This window comes from Dermochelys coriacea, chromosome 10, assembly GCF_009764565.3.
Source record: "Dermochelys coriacea isolate rDerCor1 chromosome 10, rDerCor1.pri.v4, whole genome shotgun sequence".
NCBI lineage: Eukaryota > Metazoa > Chordata > Testudines > Dermochelyidae > Dermochelys > Dermochelys coriacea.
The window spans coordinates 46,235,526-46,255,469 of NC_050077.1; the positions used below are offsets into that span (position 1 = coordinate 46,235,526).

Sequence of the window (19,944 nt, forward strand, 5' to 3'; positions counted from 1 at the left end):
GGCCTTGGAAGAATTTGCATCCAGCCGTTTTTAAAACAAGAACATGGCAGGGATCGTTTTAGATGATACGCAAAATCTTTTATTCGTGTTTTGAAAAAATGACCGTCACACCTCAATGGGTCACCATCCACACCGTCAAACTACAAACTGGAGGGGGTTACTCGCAGCCAGAAGCAGCACCGACCTAGAGAACATTTGTGTAGGCACTTCAGAAATGAAGCTCAGCTTCAAAATACAAAACACAACATTTGGCTTAGACTTTTAATATAAAAACTCACCGATGTACAAAAAGGCTAAAATGTGACAAGCCATTGGAAATATTGTGGTTAACTTTCTTCCTTACACAGTAAAAAAAACAAACCCAAACTGCTAAGAAGCATTGAAAGGTACATTTTCCTTTCTCACCACACATCAGGCCATTCTCTACTCAAAACTCTTGGTTACAAAAAGCATGGCATCTTCACTAGGAACTTCAGTGCAACCGGACTACTCTCGATGGACCAGCACAAATAAGCCCAGTAAAAAGAGGACGGCATACTGAAAAACAAAGCAGCAGGATCACGACTCAGAATGTGCGTTCAGCTCTACAGACTAACAGTAACAATAAACATGCTTAGAAGAGCAGTCACTAAGTACAGTTTAGCTTGTGTATGTAGAAGCTTCCTCAGCAAACAACAAGAAAATCATTTCCTAGTGTAACGTGACAAAAATATATATGCCATACCTTAAATTTGGGGTAATTGTTCATTAAAATAGTCACAATTCCAATGTAGGGGACAAATCTACAAGAGAGAAAAAAAAAAATCACTTATTTCAGATAGTTTCCACTGAAGATTTCACAGGCTAGGTTGTGCCCTGAAATACGCACAAAGAAATTGCCAGACTGGAAGACAGGAGCGCTCCATCCAGCACAGGATACTTTCTTATGAACAGTTGCTTCAGTGGAAGATGCAAAGCCTCCCTTAGGGAAAGCTTCCTCCTTAACCCTCTTTAGATAAGAGGCTGGGTTAAGCTCTGAAGCAGTCAGGTTTCCTCCCTTCCTAAGTTCTTGTTTTTTGTTTTAAATCCCTGGTATTATAACTTGGGGTATTTCTTGTTGTCCATAAATCTCCAACATTTTTTGAATCCTGTGAGCTCCTGGCCTCAGTGATATGTTGGGGCAATCAGTTTCTCCAGCTAATTATGCATTGCTAAAAAAGAATTTTTCTTCAGTTTCAAGTTTGCAGCCTCTCAGTTTCACTGCATGTCCCTGTGTTCTTGTATCATGAGACAGGAAGACAGAATTCCTGTTCTACTTTCTCTACAGCATTCATCATTTTGTATAACTATCATGCCCCTTCTTATTCTCTTATGCTAAGGTAAGCAACCACAATCTTTGCAGTCTCTTCATATGGGAGTTTTTCCAAGCTTCTAACCATTCTGATTGCTTTCTGAAGCCCCTCTATTTCCACTATCCCCATTGTGATAGAAATCAGTGGTCTACATTCTATGTCATTAGAACAGAGGTTCTCAAACTACATTGCACTGCGACCCCCTTCTGACAACAAAAATTACTACATGACCCCAGGAAGGGGGACTGAAGCCTGAGCTTGCTTGAGTCCCGCAGCCCCAGGAGGGACGGCCAGAATCTAAGCCTGAGCCCTACTGCCCTGGGCAGGGGGGCCAAAGCCGAAGCCCAGGGGCTTCAGCCCCAGTTGGGGGCCTGTAACCTGTGTCCTGCCACCCAGGGCTGAAGCCCTTGGGCTTTGGCTTCAGCATGGGGTTTGGGCCCCAGCAAGTGCTAGTGACCCCATTAAAAAGGAGTCCCGACCCACTTTGGAGTCCCAACCCACAGTTTGAGAACTGCTGCATTAGAAGATCTTCATTGTTATTCCCAATCCCCATATGTTTGCTTCTCTGACTGCTGCTGTCCATTGAGCAGAGATCTTCACTGAACTGCCCGCAATGATGCACAGGACTTTTCTCTTAGCAGCTGGCTATTTTAGAACCCAACAGGGTATAGGAGTAATTCAAATTATTCCTCGTTATGCACATTACTTGGCATTTGTCAACAATGAATTTCATCTGCTCCAGTGTAGCCCATTCACCTCATTTGGTTGGGTCCTTCTGAAGCCCGAGCTTTGACCAACCTAAATAATTGTATAATCCTGCAAATTCCCACTTCGCTGCATACATACAGGCAAATCTGTACCTAAAGCAACAAAAACGTATGTGCGGTGCACACCAAGTCAGTTATATCAGAAACAACCCAGGCCACTTGCACTGTAAGCTGAGTGATGTGGTTATCAGTACCCTGTTCACAATAAAAGTACTCCTCGAGATACAAAGGCAAGCACTACTTGTGGAAGGCATATGGAGTGCAACGTCACACCCTCCTCCTGAATTTACTGCCAGAGACTTGGACACTATCCATGGCGGAGGCAGTACATTTAAAATCCCTGTTTGTCTCTGGTCACGCCCCCTTTTATAGCTTTGCAACTTGATGTCATTCAGAAGTGTCCTAGCAAGATTTGGGGTTCCTGGTCCCCAGGAGCCTGAAAACATGTTGGGGCGTAGGATTGCTAACAGAATGCAGATAGCAGTATCTGTTAAAGTGTAGGTGTCTTGGCATTTAGCCACCAAAGCCATGAGGCAGTGTGCCTCAGTTTCCCCTTCTACACAGCAGCGTAGGCCTGTTAAGCTTTTGCTGCTGTGCCAAGCTTCCAGCCCGTTTACAGATATAAGCTGAAAAGCAACATGCTTGTGGGACTGCCTTGTCACCACCCCTAGCACGTACAGAAGTTTTTCCCAAAAATTAGGTATATCACACATCTTTGAAGGGTTTACCATTAGTATTAACTCCTTTGTCCTGACCCATAGGTGGAGTAACAAAAGATACAAGATAACCAGCCAGTTTATGGCAGACAGAGTCTGTTCACCCAGTCTGGTTTGTTCAGTGTCTACTGCATTTTTCAATTCCTTTGTGTACCATAGTAAGCGTTCAGATACAGATTTTCCTGTCTCTTTGGAGAAGGCTCTTAATTCAGGTATGTGTTTGGGGTTTTGGCAAGGAAAGAGTGCACTGCAACCATGCCTGCCCTCGGCCCCTCCCTTTGGAATCTCTTTGTGTCAGGTCCCATCTGCTTGTGAAGCTTCCCAAATGCAACTTCCTCCTGCCTTGAAGAGACAATGTTATGTCTTGCAAGCATAGCAGGAACAGCATCCTTCAATGGGGTGCTTTGGATTGGTAAGATCCCCTCAGTCACCCCACTCTCTGTTCCCAAAAGGTCAACTGGGTGGACTCTCCCGTCCAGGAGTTCTGACCGTCAGTCTTCCCTTAAAACCTGATCCACAGGTGAGGGGTTTGGCATTTTAGATGCAGATCCTTCACCCTCCTCCTGGGGAAATGCCTTCCTAGAAAAGATAGGGAGACCCACCTCACCCCATCTGGACTTCCCTTTCTGGGCTTCCCTCTGAGGCAGACACTCCTGTGTCCCCCAAAAGGGAAGGTGACCCTGATCCAGCTGTGGGCTCACAGCTACCAGCTATGACAGACCCTTCCACCGGCCAGCAAAATCCGCCCCCTTTCACTCAGGTTGAGCTTACTTCCAGCTACATTCCCCTCCCTGAGGGAGATGATCACAGGACAGGCGCTGGCTCTACCCACCCCCTCCCGCAGGGTCCTGCCTGGGGCTATAGGAACTGGCCTCAACCATCCCTGCCCCCAGTGGCCCATTTTCCACTGCTACTGGGGAATTAAAGAGAGACTCTCCTATTTTCCCAGCAGTACGTGACTTCACCCTCCCCTCTGGGGCTTTCAGCACAGGATTCCTTCTTGCTGCTAACAAACCCTGGGACTGATTCTGCCACATCAAAAAAATCATTCCCTAGTAGAAACAGTGCAAAATTGTGTGCCACCGCTGCAACAGTTAGTTCAGCCTGCAAATCACCAGTTTCCATGTGTACCTTAGCTAAAGGTGCAAGGACCTTATAACCTCCCACCAATTCTAATTCTGCCATTTTTCCTGGTAACAAATCCTTCTCCTGGATCAGGTCCCTCCTGACCACAGAAATCTCTGCACCAGTATCCCTCCAACCTTGCAGCACTGTGCCATTAAGCTTAACAGCATGCATATGCTCACTGCTTGGTTGTGTAGAAGCAACCTTTACAAATCCTGTGTGGTAAGAGGCAGTAGCCTGGGATACCCCTGTGCTCCGAGAAGCAGCAGCTTCATGTGTTATCTGGTGCCTGTTTCCACTCAGCCAAGGACACTTATTCCTCAGGTGCTCAGTGGACTTACAATGACAGCACCTTTTGGGCTCCTCTGCTTGTACAGGAGACTTGGGACGAGTAATAAAGGAATGGGGAGGTGAACGCCCAGCCTCCTTTTTCCCAGGGGTAAAATGGTGATTCTGCTTTCCACTAACCCTCTACCCTTCTGCCAGTGGTTTATGTTTAATTGCAGCTTGTGATTGCTCATAAGAGTCTGCAAATCCAGCTAATTTCCCCCACTGCATTCATCTTTTTGTCCCACAAATACTGTTTTACATCATCACTGCATATATTCAGGAACTGTTCTTGAGTAACCAAATCACACATTTCTTCAAAGCTTGTAATGCCTTTTCCCCTCATCCATTTGTCTAACAAATCTCTCATTTCACCTACATAGGCCACATTGCTTAATCCAGATCCCCTCTTAAAACTCCTGAATTTTACCTTGTAGGTTTCAGATGTAATCTGAAATTGTTTCAAAACCAATTGCTTAAATTTACCACAGTTTGAAGCATCAGCAATAGGCATCTTATTGAATATGTCCAGAACTCTCCCAATCAATTTTGCAATCAAAGTAGTCAGTTTTTGATCCTCAGGAATCGCATGGAGAGTGCACAGTCTCTCAAATGTGATGAAATATTCAGCAATATCACTGGATTCCTAATATTCCAGGCATAACCGTTCCCATTTGTGGATTTTTGGGGAAATGGAGCTAACAGCCGAAGGGTTTTGTCTCTTCCACGCCATAACAGCCAGTTCATGCTTCTGGGTTTCAATTTGGGCATGTCTCTGGGCCTTAATTTCTGTCTTTTAACTCCCCCAGGGCTAGCTGCCTCTCTCTTTCCTTCTCCTCCTGAGCTTGCTGCCTCTCTTTCTTTTAAAAAAGCCTTTTTAGTATTTAGCATCAACAAGTCGTTAAGCTATTTTGATCTTCAACTCCAGTCAAAAGATAGTTTTTCTACTCCTCTGAAAATTTTCATCCAAGTACTACTGACATTAACTTGAAAGTGATTTTTTTTTTTTAAACATTAAGCTTGTGCCTTTACTTGATTCTTTATAGTGGGTAAAAGAATCCTGAAAGCTTTCTATTGTAATTATCAAAAATATTCAGTTTATGGATCCCTAGTTTTTCTGGGAATGCCTTTGGGCTCTCAGGGATGTTTCTTGAACTCTTGTACCTTAACTGAAAGAAGCATTGAACCTTTAGCAGAGATGCCTTTCTCCCAACTGTTCATTAAGCAGTAGAGTTAAACAGACGTTAACTTTAAGCAGTCTGACTAAAAAATCCCCGTCATCTTCAGTTGCTGTTAGCATTTGTGCCAAAACTGCACTAGGTCCCAAGTCACCAGGCAGGCAAGACTTGAATTTTGAATGTAAAAAGCCTTTCCAGCCTTCTTTATCCATTATAAAGCAGTGAAAGCGTATACTCCCACTGCAGATCAGCTTTAATCGAGTTCCAGAAGGGGCTACATCACAGCTCATCCACCTCCAAAGACAGGAAATGAGCAGAAACCTGGAGGACAGTTCACACATGGCTACCTTTGGTCAAGGAAAGCCAAGAAGTGAACTTGCCTTTGTTACTCAATTCCACACATTACCTGCTGACACGCCACTTTAATCAGAAACTCCAACAGGGAAGAGCTCAACAAAAGAAAGCATTTTCCAGTTCACACTGGAGACGAGCACTGTTCAGAGCACACCCTCCTCTGCTGGATAGCTTTACTTACCCTCTCGCTCGCCCCACCACATCTTTCTTCTCCAGCCAGTGCTGCCCTTGTTTGTACAGCCCTCTGTCATCAACAGAATTATTGTCTCCCTTTGTCAAAAATTTGATGTCTCCATTTTGCCTTACAAAGAAAAGAGACCACAGGTCACAGATGAGCCACTAACGGATATTCTAAGTAAGCACAACAACTGCAGGGACTAAGATATACAAACATTTCAAACACACAGGTTTGTCAGAGGTCCCAGCCAAGTGGAGCCCTCCCCCTTCAAAGCCTTTTTGGAAGGGCAAATTAAATATTTAGAAATACTTAAAAAACACAAGAGAGCGCGCGCGCTCCTGGCCCCACTAATTCCAAAACATTGATGTTCTTTCCTAGGAGTTTCTGGATGGCACTGATGGGATGTGTGATTGCTTCTCTCTTGGTAATTCTCTCTCCTGCTTCTGATCCTTTTTGCCTCCCTTTCCACCTGCAATGTCTCCCGATACTTCCTTCCACCTTTCTAGAGCTCTCAAGTGATACATATTTCCAAGTGGCAGTCCACAAAATGGTGCTACCAACTGGGCTTCGGCACATTCCAGTCACTTGTGAACGGTCCCTTGAAAGCATGTGCCAACTGGAGCTGCTCTTATAGCTTGGTTCAGCATGTCATGAGCTTCCCAATCTGCAGGCCTACTGTCAAACCAATCACCTGCAGGAAAGGACGTGGAAGTTCTTCATTGTGTGCACTCCCTCTACTGCACTCGAACCTACGGGTGCTCTGACACTGTCTGGAGCCAATAAGAAGAAAATCCAAGAGGAATGCATAGCCAGCTGCATTAGAGTAGCAGCAGGAGTGTCCTTAAAGTGTCTCAGGTACGGACGGCCTTATCATAGGTACAGTACATGAAGCCTGCTCAGACAGCTTATTGTTGCAATTCAGCAACAAGTGAGAATGTCAAAATAGGAGGGTACAGTGCAGGTCTGCTACTCTCAAGAAGGATCATGCAACAGTGGCTTCTTCTTGTAGTGCAGATCTGAACCCTGAAGATACTAGCTATCAGAATAAGCAGGTGACCTGAGTGCCAAACATAAGTTGCCACTGCTTCTCATCCTTATTAGCCCTGCAGAGTCACCAAGCTCTGGGAGGGGGACAGAACTGTTAAGTAAATTCTGACAACAGAATCTTTACCTCTGGAGGTAGAGAATGAATCCAGTTTAGTTCTTAATCCAGAAGGACTTTGTAGCGCTGATGGGTAGAACACACTTTCCTTTATAAACAAAGGAGATTTGATCTGGAGTCAGAGAAAAATACGAATCTGCGCATTTTTGGTTTTCAATAGGTTATAGAGACTCATACTGACAGCCCATTACTACACAACTGAAATTGTAAATCAGGAAGCTACTGGGTAGAGAACAGCTGAGCGTTTTGGTATCTAGGGAGAAACAGGAGGCAGCTTAAGTCTAGGGTAAATACTCAAACTTGCTGCTGATGATGGCAGAAATGTCAAAAATAAATGGTTATCTTTACATTTCAGAGTTAACACCCACTGAAATGAATGTGGCAGGTCAGACCTCAGACCTGTGGCTTCAGGCTCTCTGCTTCACACTGCTCATGGCTTTAAAGGTTATCTTTACAAACATGAGGACTAGATTTTATTACTAAATGTAACCTGAAATTCTGGGAAAGACGGTGGATTCCACAGAATGCAAAGCACAAGGCCTTGCCTATAGTCCATTCATCCATGGCCATCTCAGCACTCAGCAACAGCTGAACAGATTCATATCATTCTTTAAAAAAAAGCTTAGCTCTGAGATAAAGCCAAGGATGGGAAGTTTGGGAAGAAAGAGGAAAGTTTAATAAAGAATCCACATCTCAGCCTCAACGTTCACTCTCTGTGACACCTGAACTGGTTGCACGCAGGAAGGAGACTGGATGACCTTACAGGTTTTTTCCTCTTCTAGCAACTATCCGTCAAGGCAGTGCAAAAATCTAGTAGTATGTATTAACAAAAGGAAAAAGAATGAGAAGGACCTCTTATGTGGGTAAATTTCACAGATTAATCTTAAAATACTGTACATGCAATGTGACATTGGAACCACCAAGACCTCCATATTTCCCATTTTATTTTTAAATTCAGGATGTCCAAGTGCAGTTCTAGTCTGAGAAGAGACTAAATATCACAATGGGTTTCCTTTATTGATCAAGATGTGTGTGTGTGTGTGTGTGTGTGTGTGTGTGTGTGTGTGTGTGTGTGTGTGTGTGTGTGTGTGTGTGTGTGTGTGTGTGTGTGTGTGTGTGTGTGTGTGTGTGTGTGTGTGTGTGTAGACAGACAGAAAAAAGAGACTGATTCTATTAACTAGCAGATCTGGAACTCACCCTGAGAGGAGAGTTAAGCGGGGCTGCCCAAGGAGAGCAGCTGGCTGAAACTGAAGTCTGGTAAGACAGATCATGCTGGTGGGGAGGGAAGCACTTTTTAGAACTCATCACGACTAACATCACCCCCACCATTGAAGCATCCTACCCTCCAGATGTTGAGGGTTTGGGGTTATTCTACAGCTCACTGTTTCTAGGTACCAACATAGCTGTAGTTACTAGAACTGCATCGAGGCTGAAGGTGGAAAGCCACGCTATCTATCAAAGCGATTTGGCTGTGGTAATCCTCGCACATGTGACCTCTACACTCCATTACTACAATTCATTGTGTCTAGGAATGACTCCATCAGTACTGATAAAACTCCAGGTTATTTGGAATGTAGCAACACCACCTACTGGGAGCCCATCACCTCTAGACATCACTCTCTGCCTTGGCTCTCCATGAAATATAGGATCCAATTAAGAGTCTCAAATTTAGTCTCAAATCCCTCCATGGGACTGGCCCAAATTACCTGAGGAACTGCCCCCATGTGTGATCACCACCACATGCCACTGGAAACATGGAAGAGGGAGTCTCATGAACACAGGATGGAGTTTTCTTGGAAGCTGGCCCAGAACTGCAGAACTTGCTCAAGGAACAAATCAGAATGACCATCTCACCCACTTCAGAACAAAATGCAAGACTCACTCTGGCTCAAGGTTTACAGAGAAGGAATGATACAGTCCAGATAACCAGGCCTTCCTAAGGTAGATATACCCTGTCCCAGAATGAGAACTGGCATATTAAAAACCAACATGTTTTAAATTAACACACTACATATATCTAAAGGATCGCAAAACTTTAAATATATAGAAGTCACTTCACTTCACTCACCATTGAAATGCAATCACCTCTGGGGCAGAACAGAGCAGCTATATAACAGAGAATATGAACAATACCCAGCAGTATGGGATAGGAAATGAACAGTACTGTATTCCAGTAACGTTGCAGAGGAAGTTAAGGGAGGCAGAATTGCCCATAGTTGGTCAGGACTCCAGGATTAGCCCCCAACTTGTGAAAAATGGTAAGAGATCTTGAGCACAAGTTATCAGGATCTGACAGTAATTCACCTGGTTGAAGACCCTTCCAGCAGCACACTATTTCCTGGCACTCTGGTAGGACACTGGGTCAGTGTTGAGGTAAGAGCCTCCACAGCTCTTCTTGCAGAACCCAGGCTTTCCTTGATGTCTCCCATCCACTTACCAATCAGACTATTTTTTGAGATAAGCACAGCCTAAGGTGACATGACTATAGACATTTGTTATACAATTACCCCAGACGCTATACATACTTTTCATGAATTTTCAAGACTCGATGAACTATTGGAATTTCCCTGCCTTCTATCCTAAAGACCACAATTTCTCCCACCCTGATGGGATCTTCAATTCGGTTGGTTAAGAACAGGAGATCTCCTCTGTAAAAAGCAGGTTCCATGCTGCCACTGGAAGACAAGGAAAATAGAAGTTATGAAACAAGGACATTTGAAAAACTAGAATCAGTGTTTGAAATCTATATGGTTTCAAGTAAACCCCAGAAAATCCTCCCTTAGGAAAAAGCCCCTGAGGAAAACAATCTAAATATTGAAATCACTGAGATGCTTTGATATAAACAAAGTAATCTCATAGTTGTAAGACAATCAAGACAAATATATACAGAGGATAACTAAATTACATTCCCTCTCCTCCACTTGGTCCTCCTTTCTTTCTATTCTCTTGAGACTTTCTCCCTTCCTTTCCCTACAAAACATACAGCTTCAACCCAAAAAGTTAATATGAATCATTACAAATGTACACACGCCATGTTAAGGTCATATTTAAATAATTTTGGAAAAAAGGGAATGTTAATGATAAAAGATATGATCAATATACAATATGTTACTTAACAGTTAATCTGATATGAAGATATGCACCTATATATCAAGACAATGTAACTGTAGTATCTTATTGCTCATCACCCAAAGTATCCATAAAGTCTACCCCCTCACTCCCCCGTCAAAACTAAGAGTCCCTGAGGAAAGCATTTGAAGCCAAGACACTTCAGTTTCACCCACACTCTGCTTTGATTTCCCACAACTGCACTGCCACTGGTGCAGCTCTACTAAAGATAAAGCACTGGTAGCCATCAGCGTTACCACCACCATGCCAACCAGGCAAGGCTCTCTGGTATTCAGACTTACTCTTAGTGGCAAAGAGACTAGCGGTCACCAGCAACTTGTTTCCCCCCACTGCTAGAACTGCACCAGGACTACTGCAATGGTGGGAAATTTTAGGCCATGTCTATGCTACAGACTTTGGTTAATGCAAGTTTTGTCTGCATACAGTAGCTGAAATCAGCATATTGCTTTGGTGTGAGCATACTTGGCTGCTTCCATTGGCGCTAGGCATATTCATGCAGAGTACTTATGCAAAGTGTAGTGCACCACAAGTATGCATCCAGTGTGCCATCTGCTGCAATGCCTTTTGGGGGATTTTTGCAATGTGTTGTAGGATAGTAATGACTCACCCAAGGATCTGCAGGAGCTAGGGGTCAAGTTTTCAGCATGCAACTTTCTCCATCCCATAATGTCATCCATATCCCACAATTTTCCCACCTTTTTAAAAAATCCCACTCTGACAGAAGCACAGAGCCCGCAGAGCTCTGCTCTGTTCTCCCAAAAGTTGCAAACACAAGACGTGTGATTCTCCTGTATCTGCAGACCCACAGAAAGTACAGCAATAAGGGTGGACATGAGGATTTCTTTGAGAACAGTTTGCTGAGCGACATTGCAAAGAATAGTTCAAGGTTGTTGGTGACATTCATGGAGCAGCTGCAGATGGTGGAGAGCAACTTTTGGGCCCCCAAAATGAGCACTGACTGGTGGGATCACATCTTAATGCAGCTTTAGGACAATGAGCATTGGCTGCAGAACTTTTAGGTATGCAAGGCCATATTCCTGGATCCGTGTGCCGAGCTCATCCCAGAGCTCCAGTGCACGGACAACAGAATGAGAGCTGCATTGACAATAGAGAAGCAAGTGGCAATCATGCCCTGAAAGTTTGCAATGTTGGATTGCTACTGGTCAGTGGAAAATCATTTTGGAATTGGGAAATCCAGTGGGGGCTGTTGTGATGCAAGTGTGCAGGGCTATTAATAGTCTCCTGCTATGCAGGACTGTGACTCTCAGCACTGTGAAGGACATAGTGGATGGATCTGCAGCAATGGGATTCCTGAACTGCACGGGGGTGGCAGACAGCATGCACATCCCTATTCTGGTACCAGCTCGCCTTGCCCCCGAGTACATCAACAGAAAGGGCTACTTTTCGATGATTATGCAAGCGCTGGTGGATCATCAGGGATGCTTCACAGATATCAATTTTGGCTGGTCAGAGAAGGTGAATGATTCCTCCCATCTTGACGAAAACAGGACTTTTGCAAAAACTGCAACCAAGGGCATTCTTGCTTGACCGTTGGATTACCATTTGGCACTACTGAAATGCCAACAGTGATTCTGAGGAACCCAGTCTCCACTGGCTCATGAAGCTGTACACTATGCATGTGGACAGTATCAAGGAAAGATTCAACTACCATCTCAGCAGATGCAGAATGGCAACTGAAGGGGCGCTGGTGTTGTTTACTCAACAGATTGGGATATTTTTCTCATAGAAAACCCATCATTATAGCTGCCCGTTGTGTACAGTATCTGTGGGGCAAAGGGAGAAAAAAAAAGCTTCCATCATAGTGGAGAGCAGGCTGTCTGCTGACTTTGAAGAGCCCAACAACATGGAGCTATGCGATTGAGGGAGGCTTTGAAAATTCACTTTAGTGGTCAGTTACAGCAGTGTTTTGTGTGGAAGCGTTCTCTGGGCCTGGATCTTTGGGTGCTGCAAAGAATTGCATAGTGCTTGCTGTACTTTTATAACTATGATTGTTCATTTTACTGAAGCTATGAGTTCTGTGGTGCTAGGTTTGCATTTACAAGTATTGTTTGCTTTGACTACCACTATGCATTCTGCATTTGTGAACTAAGATAATTTCGTTCTCCAAAAACAAAACTTTGAATGGGAATAAATAGTGCAGAAAATCAATGTGCAAAAACTCCCCACAGGCAATGTTATACAGATTTTTAACATAACTTAATGGGGTGAAAATTTAAAATTAAAAACTAAGTAAACACACGTCCACTTGAGGGCACAAATGTAGTTCATTATGGGCCCACATACACCAGCTGTTGTTCTTGCAGGTCAGTATGTGAGGCTGTGGTCTTCCCTGTTGTCTCCCAGGGTGGAGTGGTAGGCACAGGCAGTGGTAGGCATGTGTCCTCATGATACTATGGGTATGTTGGAGGGTGTAGGGAGCAGCAATCATGAAGTTCTCTAAGGACTGCAAAGGATGGAGTGTCCAGGAGTTATGGACCAGCAGTCTTTGCATTTGCTACCTGAGAAGACCCATAATGTCCTGGAGTATTTTCCCACTCCTTGTCTTGCTGGGACTCTTGGGCCTTCCTACTGTCCCCTGTCCTTTTCCATGCTGTCCTTCATATTGGCCCTCCAAGCCTTTTGTTCCTCGTCTAATGCAACACTGGCTTGTAGGACTTCATTGGACATGTCCTCCATAGTCCTCTTCTTTCACCTCGTCCCCGGGGTCAGGCATTCTGTGGGTGTAGAGGGCACATCCTTCAAGGCTACCATGACAGAAGCTACTGATAAAAACCACAGATGTGACATTGGATTTACAGGCACATCCATTATTCACATAAGCCCTTAAGAAATGCTTATTAACACTTCAGCTTTGGATCGCCTTGGTACAGCACAACTTTCTGGCCCCAGCCACAGTAGATATTATCACCAGGTATGGGGAGAAGAATCTTCTGTTGCATGAAGATACAAAAGTTCATTCCCTATTCCATCAGTATGAGTATAGGGCAAGGGTTCTCAAACTTCATTGCACTGCGACCCCCTTCTGACAACAAAAATTACTACACTGATCCCAGGACGGGGGACTGAAGCCTGAGCCTGACCAAGCCCCGCTGCCCTGGGTGGGGAAAAGTCAAAGCCACCGCCCCAGGCAGGGAGCCAAAGCCCAAGGTCTTCAGGCCCAGGTGTTTGTGTGTGTGTGTGTGGGGGGGGGGGGCTGGTAACCTGAGCCCCACCACCCATGGTGGAAGCCTTTGGGCTTTGGCCCCAGGCAGGGGGCTTCGGCTTCAGCCCCAGGCCCCAACAAGTCTGACACCAGCCCTGGCAACCCCATTAAAATGGGGTCCCAACCCACAGTTTGAGAACTGCTGGCATAGGGCAATGGTACTAAACACTGGCACTATTTTCCACAGGCAGTGGTAATTTTAGCTGATCTCACCCAAGGCTCACAAAGGCACAGAGAACACAGCTGCTAATGACATCCTAAAACTACACTGGCCTATATTCTGCTAGCCTGTTTACTACAAAGGTACCAGCCAACCTCATCGAAGAGCAACTTGGGAAAGTATCCTACCTTGGAGGAAGAAATAAAGCAGCCATTCCTAGAAATCTTTGGGAGAAGACTGCAGAGTATCTCCATGAAAGTTTCATTGAAATCTTTCCAGAGGACAAAAGGGACATCCCTATGCACATAAAGCATGCTGCATGGCCCACCCACCATCTAACTCACCGGGGAATAAGAAACAGATGACAACACTATCTCCTCTTGTATGAAAAGTTGTTCCTTTTGTCTGTCTTCTTAACTTGGGGATGGGCCAGGCACCGTCCTTACATTTAAACACTGCAAGGAAAGGTATGCACACTTATCCGAGTTCCCTTTCCCTTCATCAGGCTCATCCACACTTGCCAGGAGGGACTGTGGCGGAGTCTCAAGCAGTTCCTGGTTTGCAGCATGGCCAGAGTCCTGGCTGTGCGTCGTCCTCCTCCTCACTTTGCACAGTTGTGGTTGGTCTCAGACTTCTCCAATATATCCGCAATGGCATGCGGGGTGCTGGTGGGGTCTCTGCCAGGTATGGCATGCAGTTTTTGAAGAAGCAGCAGATCTACCGCACAACACCTGGTTCATTGGTATCCCTGGCAAAATTCCTTAACTTTCACACAGCACTGCTGCTGATTCCAGTCGTACCTTTTGTCTGCATTCCCCATGCAAGCTGCCTGTAGATGTCCATAGCTGTGCTTGCACAGCCTCTTCTTCCCACAAAGGCCCGTGAGATCCAATACTTCCCCTCCACTCCAGGCAGGAGCACATCTAGTACTTCTCTGTGTGCATGAAGCAGACATGGTTAGTTGGGCACCTGCACACAAGGGTGAGCTGCTAGGTGTGCTTGCCAAGGTAGGCAATCAGGAAAAGGGATTTCAAAAATACACAGGGGGTTTTACGGAGGAGATGATTCTGGTCTCTGTTAGCCCTGCCCAGTGGAGTTTAAAATTATGACCAGAGCAGTCACTGTCACAGGGAATGGGGCATTGTGGGACAGCTGCTGGAGGACTGTTAGGGTTAACACAGGTCATGCAGCATCTACACTTGCACAGTGTTGACCTCAGAGGTGGCTTTACTGCGTGAGTAAACAGTGTGCTTACGTCGACCAGAAAATTTGCATAGTAGATACATGCACAAATAGGTCAATGCAAGGTAACTTACGTCAACCTAACTTTGTAGCGCAGACCAGGCCTTAAGGTCAGTTTAGACACATCCTTTTTGAATACAGATTATGCTCAAAATAGAAGGGCTCTCAAGTTCCCAGACAGACTGTGCTAGAGATCGGTTCTTGTGATTCAGCATGTCTCCTCAAACAATCTCATTGCAAGCACTCCTACTCAAATTTTTTCTTGTAAATGGCAGAACATTACAGCATCCCTAACCTTTCTGATTGCAAATAAAATTACTATAAAAGGAAACGAACTTCAAGCACAGCATGTATTCCCATCGTGTTTGGAGATACTAGGCAAAGTTTGCTTGTCAGAAGATAACAATTTCACTGAAAAGGGAAAGTGAGTTTATGGCCTCCCATCTTACTTAACGGGAAGTGGGTGAAGTGCCTCTCATCAGCACTCTGAGGAATCAGCAGTAAGAGATAGAAGTTTCACTAGTTTGTTTTCAAAAGTGACGTGATGATATACGCTGACAAGCTGCATAGCCAATGTCCCCAGAGACCTGGACCTGTGAAATCAGTACATGTACATTCTGGGGAAGCCAGTACCTGCAATGGGTACAGTAGAACCTCAGTTACGAACCCCTCAGGAATGGAGGTTGTTCACAACTCTGAAATGTTCGTAACTCTGGTTACGTCATGGTTGTTCTTTCAGAAATTTACAACTGAATATTGACTTAATACAGCAGAAAAATGTTGCTTTTAACCATCTTCATTCAAATGAAACAAGTACAGAAACAATTTCTTTACCTTGTCAAATCTTTTTTAAACTCCCCCTCCTTTTTTTTTTTTTAAAGTAGTTTACGTTTAACACAGTACTGTGCTGTGTTTGTTTGTTTTGTCTCTGCTGCCATCTGATTGCGTACTTCCCATTTCAAATGAGGTGTGTGGTTGACTGGTCAGTTCACAACTCTGGTGTTTGTAACTCTGAGGTTCTATTTTATAGCCACTGCCCAGGCATTTCAGCAACAGGAAGCTATTTCAAGTTACAACTTGCCGACACCAGCCCCACTCATTTCCTATTGCATTTCTTAGCTCACACAGAGTCAAGATGCTATGTGAAAGAATTTCCCGTGGAGTCATATGCATAGTGTTCCGCAAGATCTACTGAAGTGGGAAGGACAACTTGCCTAGTAGTCTCACAGCTCATCAGATGGCCAGAAAATAGATCTCTGGGCATGGAACAGAGTGGTCAGCACACTCCTAGCCTTGTTACAAGAAAGCAGCACAACACATTTAATCGCAAGCCAAGACACTAAACAATTCTGTTCACATTTGTTATACTCAAAGCAATCATAAATTTCCCTGCTGAGTGTCTCCATCTGTTGCATTCACTTCCTCATGATATAAATTTAACTGCTATTAAAAGCTCATCATGTACTTTAAATATACATGTAGCAGCAAGATGGAAAACAATGAAGACAGGGGAAAATAATGCATTTATATTTTCTGTTGTATTCCACAATTTAGTTTCAGTTCAAGTTACTATCCTTTTGAGAAGATAATCTTTACAAGATAAATAGATGCACCGCTGTAATGGTAACCCAATCTTGCTGAGAATCAATAGACCCCCCCCCCTTCCCCTCTACTTTACCTATGACCTCCCTCCTTCATCACTTCTTCCAGACATCTTCATGATCACTTCTATGCTACCCCTTAGGCCTGGAATGTCTGCACTGAACCCATCCATAAGGCCACTACACTCTCTTCCTTCCGTGGCCCACAAAGTCACAAGACCTCCTTGTCATCCACCAGATCAGACTAAAGAAGCTCAACTGTGGTTGTGGGTGGGTGATCTGCAACTCTGGGGCCTGCATCCACTGGCTTCTTGGACTCCTCTGAGGAGTAGTGGGCTGGAAGAACAAGAACTAGACTAAAAGGAAGTCTGGCTAAAAAAAATGTACAGGAGATACTGAACATTCAAACAATATATGAATGAATACTTCTCAGCCAAGCCATCTTTAAGCCAGTGTTGCTGAAATTCTATAAAGACAATCATTTGTGTTCCTTCCCTGAACGGAAACATTCAGCCTCCCCTCCTCTCAAAGCCAGATCCACGTCATGCCCCATTAGCCGCACTTCATGAGAAGTCTGAAAGTCAAACGATTTTTACCTGAGTACCACTACAATGGGACTTTCACTTCCTGTAACCACCATTAGTCCCTTCCAGATCATTAAAGCTGAGGAGACAATCATCCCAAAGTTCAGCACCTGATAATACAGCTGCAATAAGAAAAAGACACTAGGTTAAGGGAGCACAGACATGGACATGTAATAACCTTATAGGGGGTGACATTGTGGAGAACGAGGAAAACAGATTTCCAACAAATGAGCGACTATGAGGCACTGCCTTTGTAAGTGGGCTAGGTCTGAAGCAGCGGCAGATTTACTGTGAAACAGTATGCGCCCTGGCTCGGGTCTCCTGGGCCGGGCACTTGGGCAGCCTGCTCTATGGGGGGAACTGGCAGGGGCAGAAGCTGTGAGGGGCAGTAGAACAGGGAGGGAGCGAGGGAGGGAGGAAGACTCACCTGCAGCCTCAGGGGAGCAGGCGGGAGGTGTAGGTGGAGATAAGAGCTGCAAACACAGGCCGGAGGATGCAGGAGGAGTAAAGGGCGGCCACATAACTGGCTGGAGAGAAGCAGCGCTTTGGAGGTGAAACTGCTGCTTCTCTCCAGCTGCGTGGCTGCCCCCTGCTACTCCTGCCCATGTTCGCGCTGCTCGCCGCTGCCTGGTGAGTGGCAGCTGGGCGCAGCCCACCGTGGGGGGGGAGCAGCCAGGGGATGGGCGATGTTTCGGCTCTCCTCCCGACCAGACAGCAGAGCTGACAAAGCACCAAAGTGGGGGAATTTGCACTCTTTCAAAGGCTGCAGTAAATGACTTCCCTCCAAATTTGTGGGCAAGAGAGCAGTGAGAATCTGAGTCCAACTCAGTGCCACTCAGGGCTTATCATGGGTCAGTACAGCTGCATGCTGCCAGTTACTCAGAGATAAATGCACAATCAATCACAGGATAGCCTCAGACGGTAAGCTCTTTTGGCACAAGGATGTAGGCTTAATCTATTTTTGTGTAGTGCCATGTCCTGTATGGCACTTTATAAATAATGAACATGAACTATATGATGCATATATACCACTTTTAAGCAATCATATAGAGATTTAGGTAATTGGAGTATTTAAATCCTGAGCTAAAAGGTTCTGATCTGGAATTTCTCAAAGCATGGCATGGAGTCAGTTAATATGATGTTTTCGTCTAAGCTTTGGCCCTTCAGTTGTGGTGTAGTCTTTTTGAGCTCTGCTAAATAGCTGCTGTGTTCTACCACAGAGGTAGCTACCTTTCAGCAGTGGCTGAAGTGATTTCTATATACTCCTTATCCACCCCACAAGAATATTCAGAGGATTGATTTAGTTAATCTTAATTTAAAGCATTTTCTGATCCTCAGAAAATAAATATTTTGAAAAACCTTCCCCTTAGGAGTCTGGCATGATTAGGAGAACAGTCAGTTTATAAAAAGAAAAGGAGTACTTGTGGCACCTTAGAGAAACAAATTTATTAGAGCATAAGCTTTTGTGAGCTACAGCTCACTTCATCGGATGCATTTGGTGGAAAAAACATTTGGTTTTTTCCACCAAATGCATCCGATGAAGTGAGCTGTAGCTCACAAAAGCTTATGCTCTAATAAATTTGTTAGCCTCTAAGGTGCCACAAGTACTCCTTTTCTTTTTGCAAATACAGACTAACACGGCTGCTACTCTGAAACCTGTCAGTTTTTAGTTAACCTTAAACTTCTGAAAAAAAGAATGAGGGGGGGGGGGATAATAGAGAATGTTCTTTTTCTTGGCTGCGTCCCGGGGGAGGGGGGCAAAAATGAAGCTGAGTACAGGGCCCCCACTAACTCTAAATCCGCCACTGGTCTGAAGCCCAAGAACAGGAGGCTCCTCCACTAACGGGCCACTTGATAGACCGGGAGGCAGTGCGCTGCAGCGACACTCAGAAAATCCGTGCGACCCCCAGGGCCACTGCCAACCTCCTCAGGCCTGGGGACGAGCGTTGGGGGCTCCAAGGCTAGTCACTGCGGTTCCTCACCGGCCACACGAGCCAAAGCCCGTCCCCACGCCCCTCTCCCGGCTCAGCTCCGTGGTCGGGCGGAGCGAGGCGCCGGCCGGAAGGAAGAGGAGGCGCCGGCTCTTACTCCCCCCCCCCAGACCGCCGGGCTGCCCATGGGCCATACTGGGCAGCTCCATGGCCTGCGGCAACAGGACGCCCCAGGCCAGGGCTCCCCACGGGCGCCTGGTCCGGGCCTGCAGGGCAGGCTGCGCGGGGGCCGGAGACCACCGGCCCCGGGCGCTCCGGGGAGGGGGGGGCAGAGCAGGAGCGGCCAGGCCACGCCAGCCCCAGCGCTGGGGGCCTCACCTGCCGCCTGTTCATGCGCCGCACATCGTTCAGAAAGTCCAAGGGGAGCATCGTGGGAGCCGCCGCCACCGCCGGCCGTCAGCGCGCCGCTTCCGCTTCCGGTCCAGGGCTCCGCTTCCGGCAGCTGCTGCCCCAGACCCTGCCCACAAAGCACTTCGCTGCCACTGGCCCCGCCTCCATCGTCACCGCGACCTCCCCCCCTCCAACATCCCTTCATCACCCACCCTGCCCCCGCCAGCCCCACACCTTCATCTCCCCTTCTCTCTCAGGAGCATCTGACTGAACTTTCGCTGCAGAAAAGTGCAAGTGCCCCAGATAGGGGGTAGCTAAACACATGAGAATTATTTTCTTCCCTCTTGCACACTTGAAGGTATTCGCTATAGCAGTTTTAAGGATTGTGGTGTAAACTAGTGCAGACTAGATAGAACATCTGCCTTTAACAATCACTTTTCTAAAAATCTTCAGTCATGCTGTAGGGAACCCATCATCAAAAGAAGAGACCATGAGAAGCCTCTAGGGTGAGAGAGCAAGCACTAGAGCAGATGATCTCAAATGTGG

At 45.7% G+C, this 19,944-nt stretch overlaps 1 protein-coding gene across 3 annotated transcripts; it reads right to left on the reverse strand.

The window, feature by feature from the left end:
- Nucleotides 1-247: 247 nt before the first annotated feature.
- On the reverse strand, nucleotides 248-19,543 carry SEC11A (SEC11 homolog A, signal peptidase complex subunit). Of its 3 annotated transcripts, none has more exons than XM_038420281.2 (6): nucleotides 19,387-19,543; nucleotides 17,090-17,199; nucleotides 9,664-9,813; nucleotides 5,980-6,099; nucleotides 725-782; nucleotides 248-537 (listed from the first exon to the last, which is right to left on the reverse strand). In XM_038420281.2, the coding sequence occupies exons 1-6, from the start codon at nucleotides 19,435-19,437 to the stop codon at nucleotides 487-489; spliced, it is 540 nt and encodes a 179-aa protein (XP_038276209.1). In that variant the 5' UTR covers nucleotides 19,438-19,543; the 3' UTR covers nucleotides 248-486. The 3 variants fall into 3 exon arrangements, with proteins under 3 accessions (XP_038276209.1, XP_043350194.1, XP_043350195.1); XM_043494259.1 differs by having other exon boundaries at nucleotides 9,664-9,807; nucleotides 19,387-19,537; XM_043494260.1 differs by lacking the exons at nucleotides 17,090-17,199; nucleotides 19,387-19,543 and adding an exon at nucleotides 16,881-16,990 and having other exon boundaries at nucleotides 9,664-9,807.
- Between the last annotated feature and the right edge of the window lie 401 nt (nucleotides 19,544-19,944).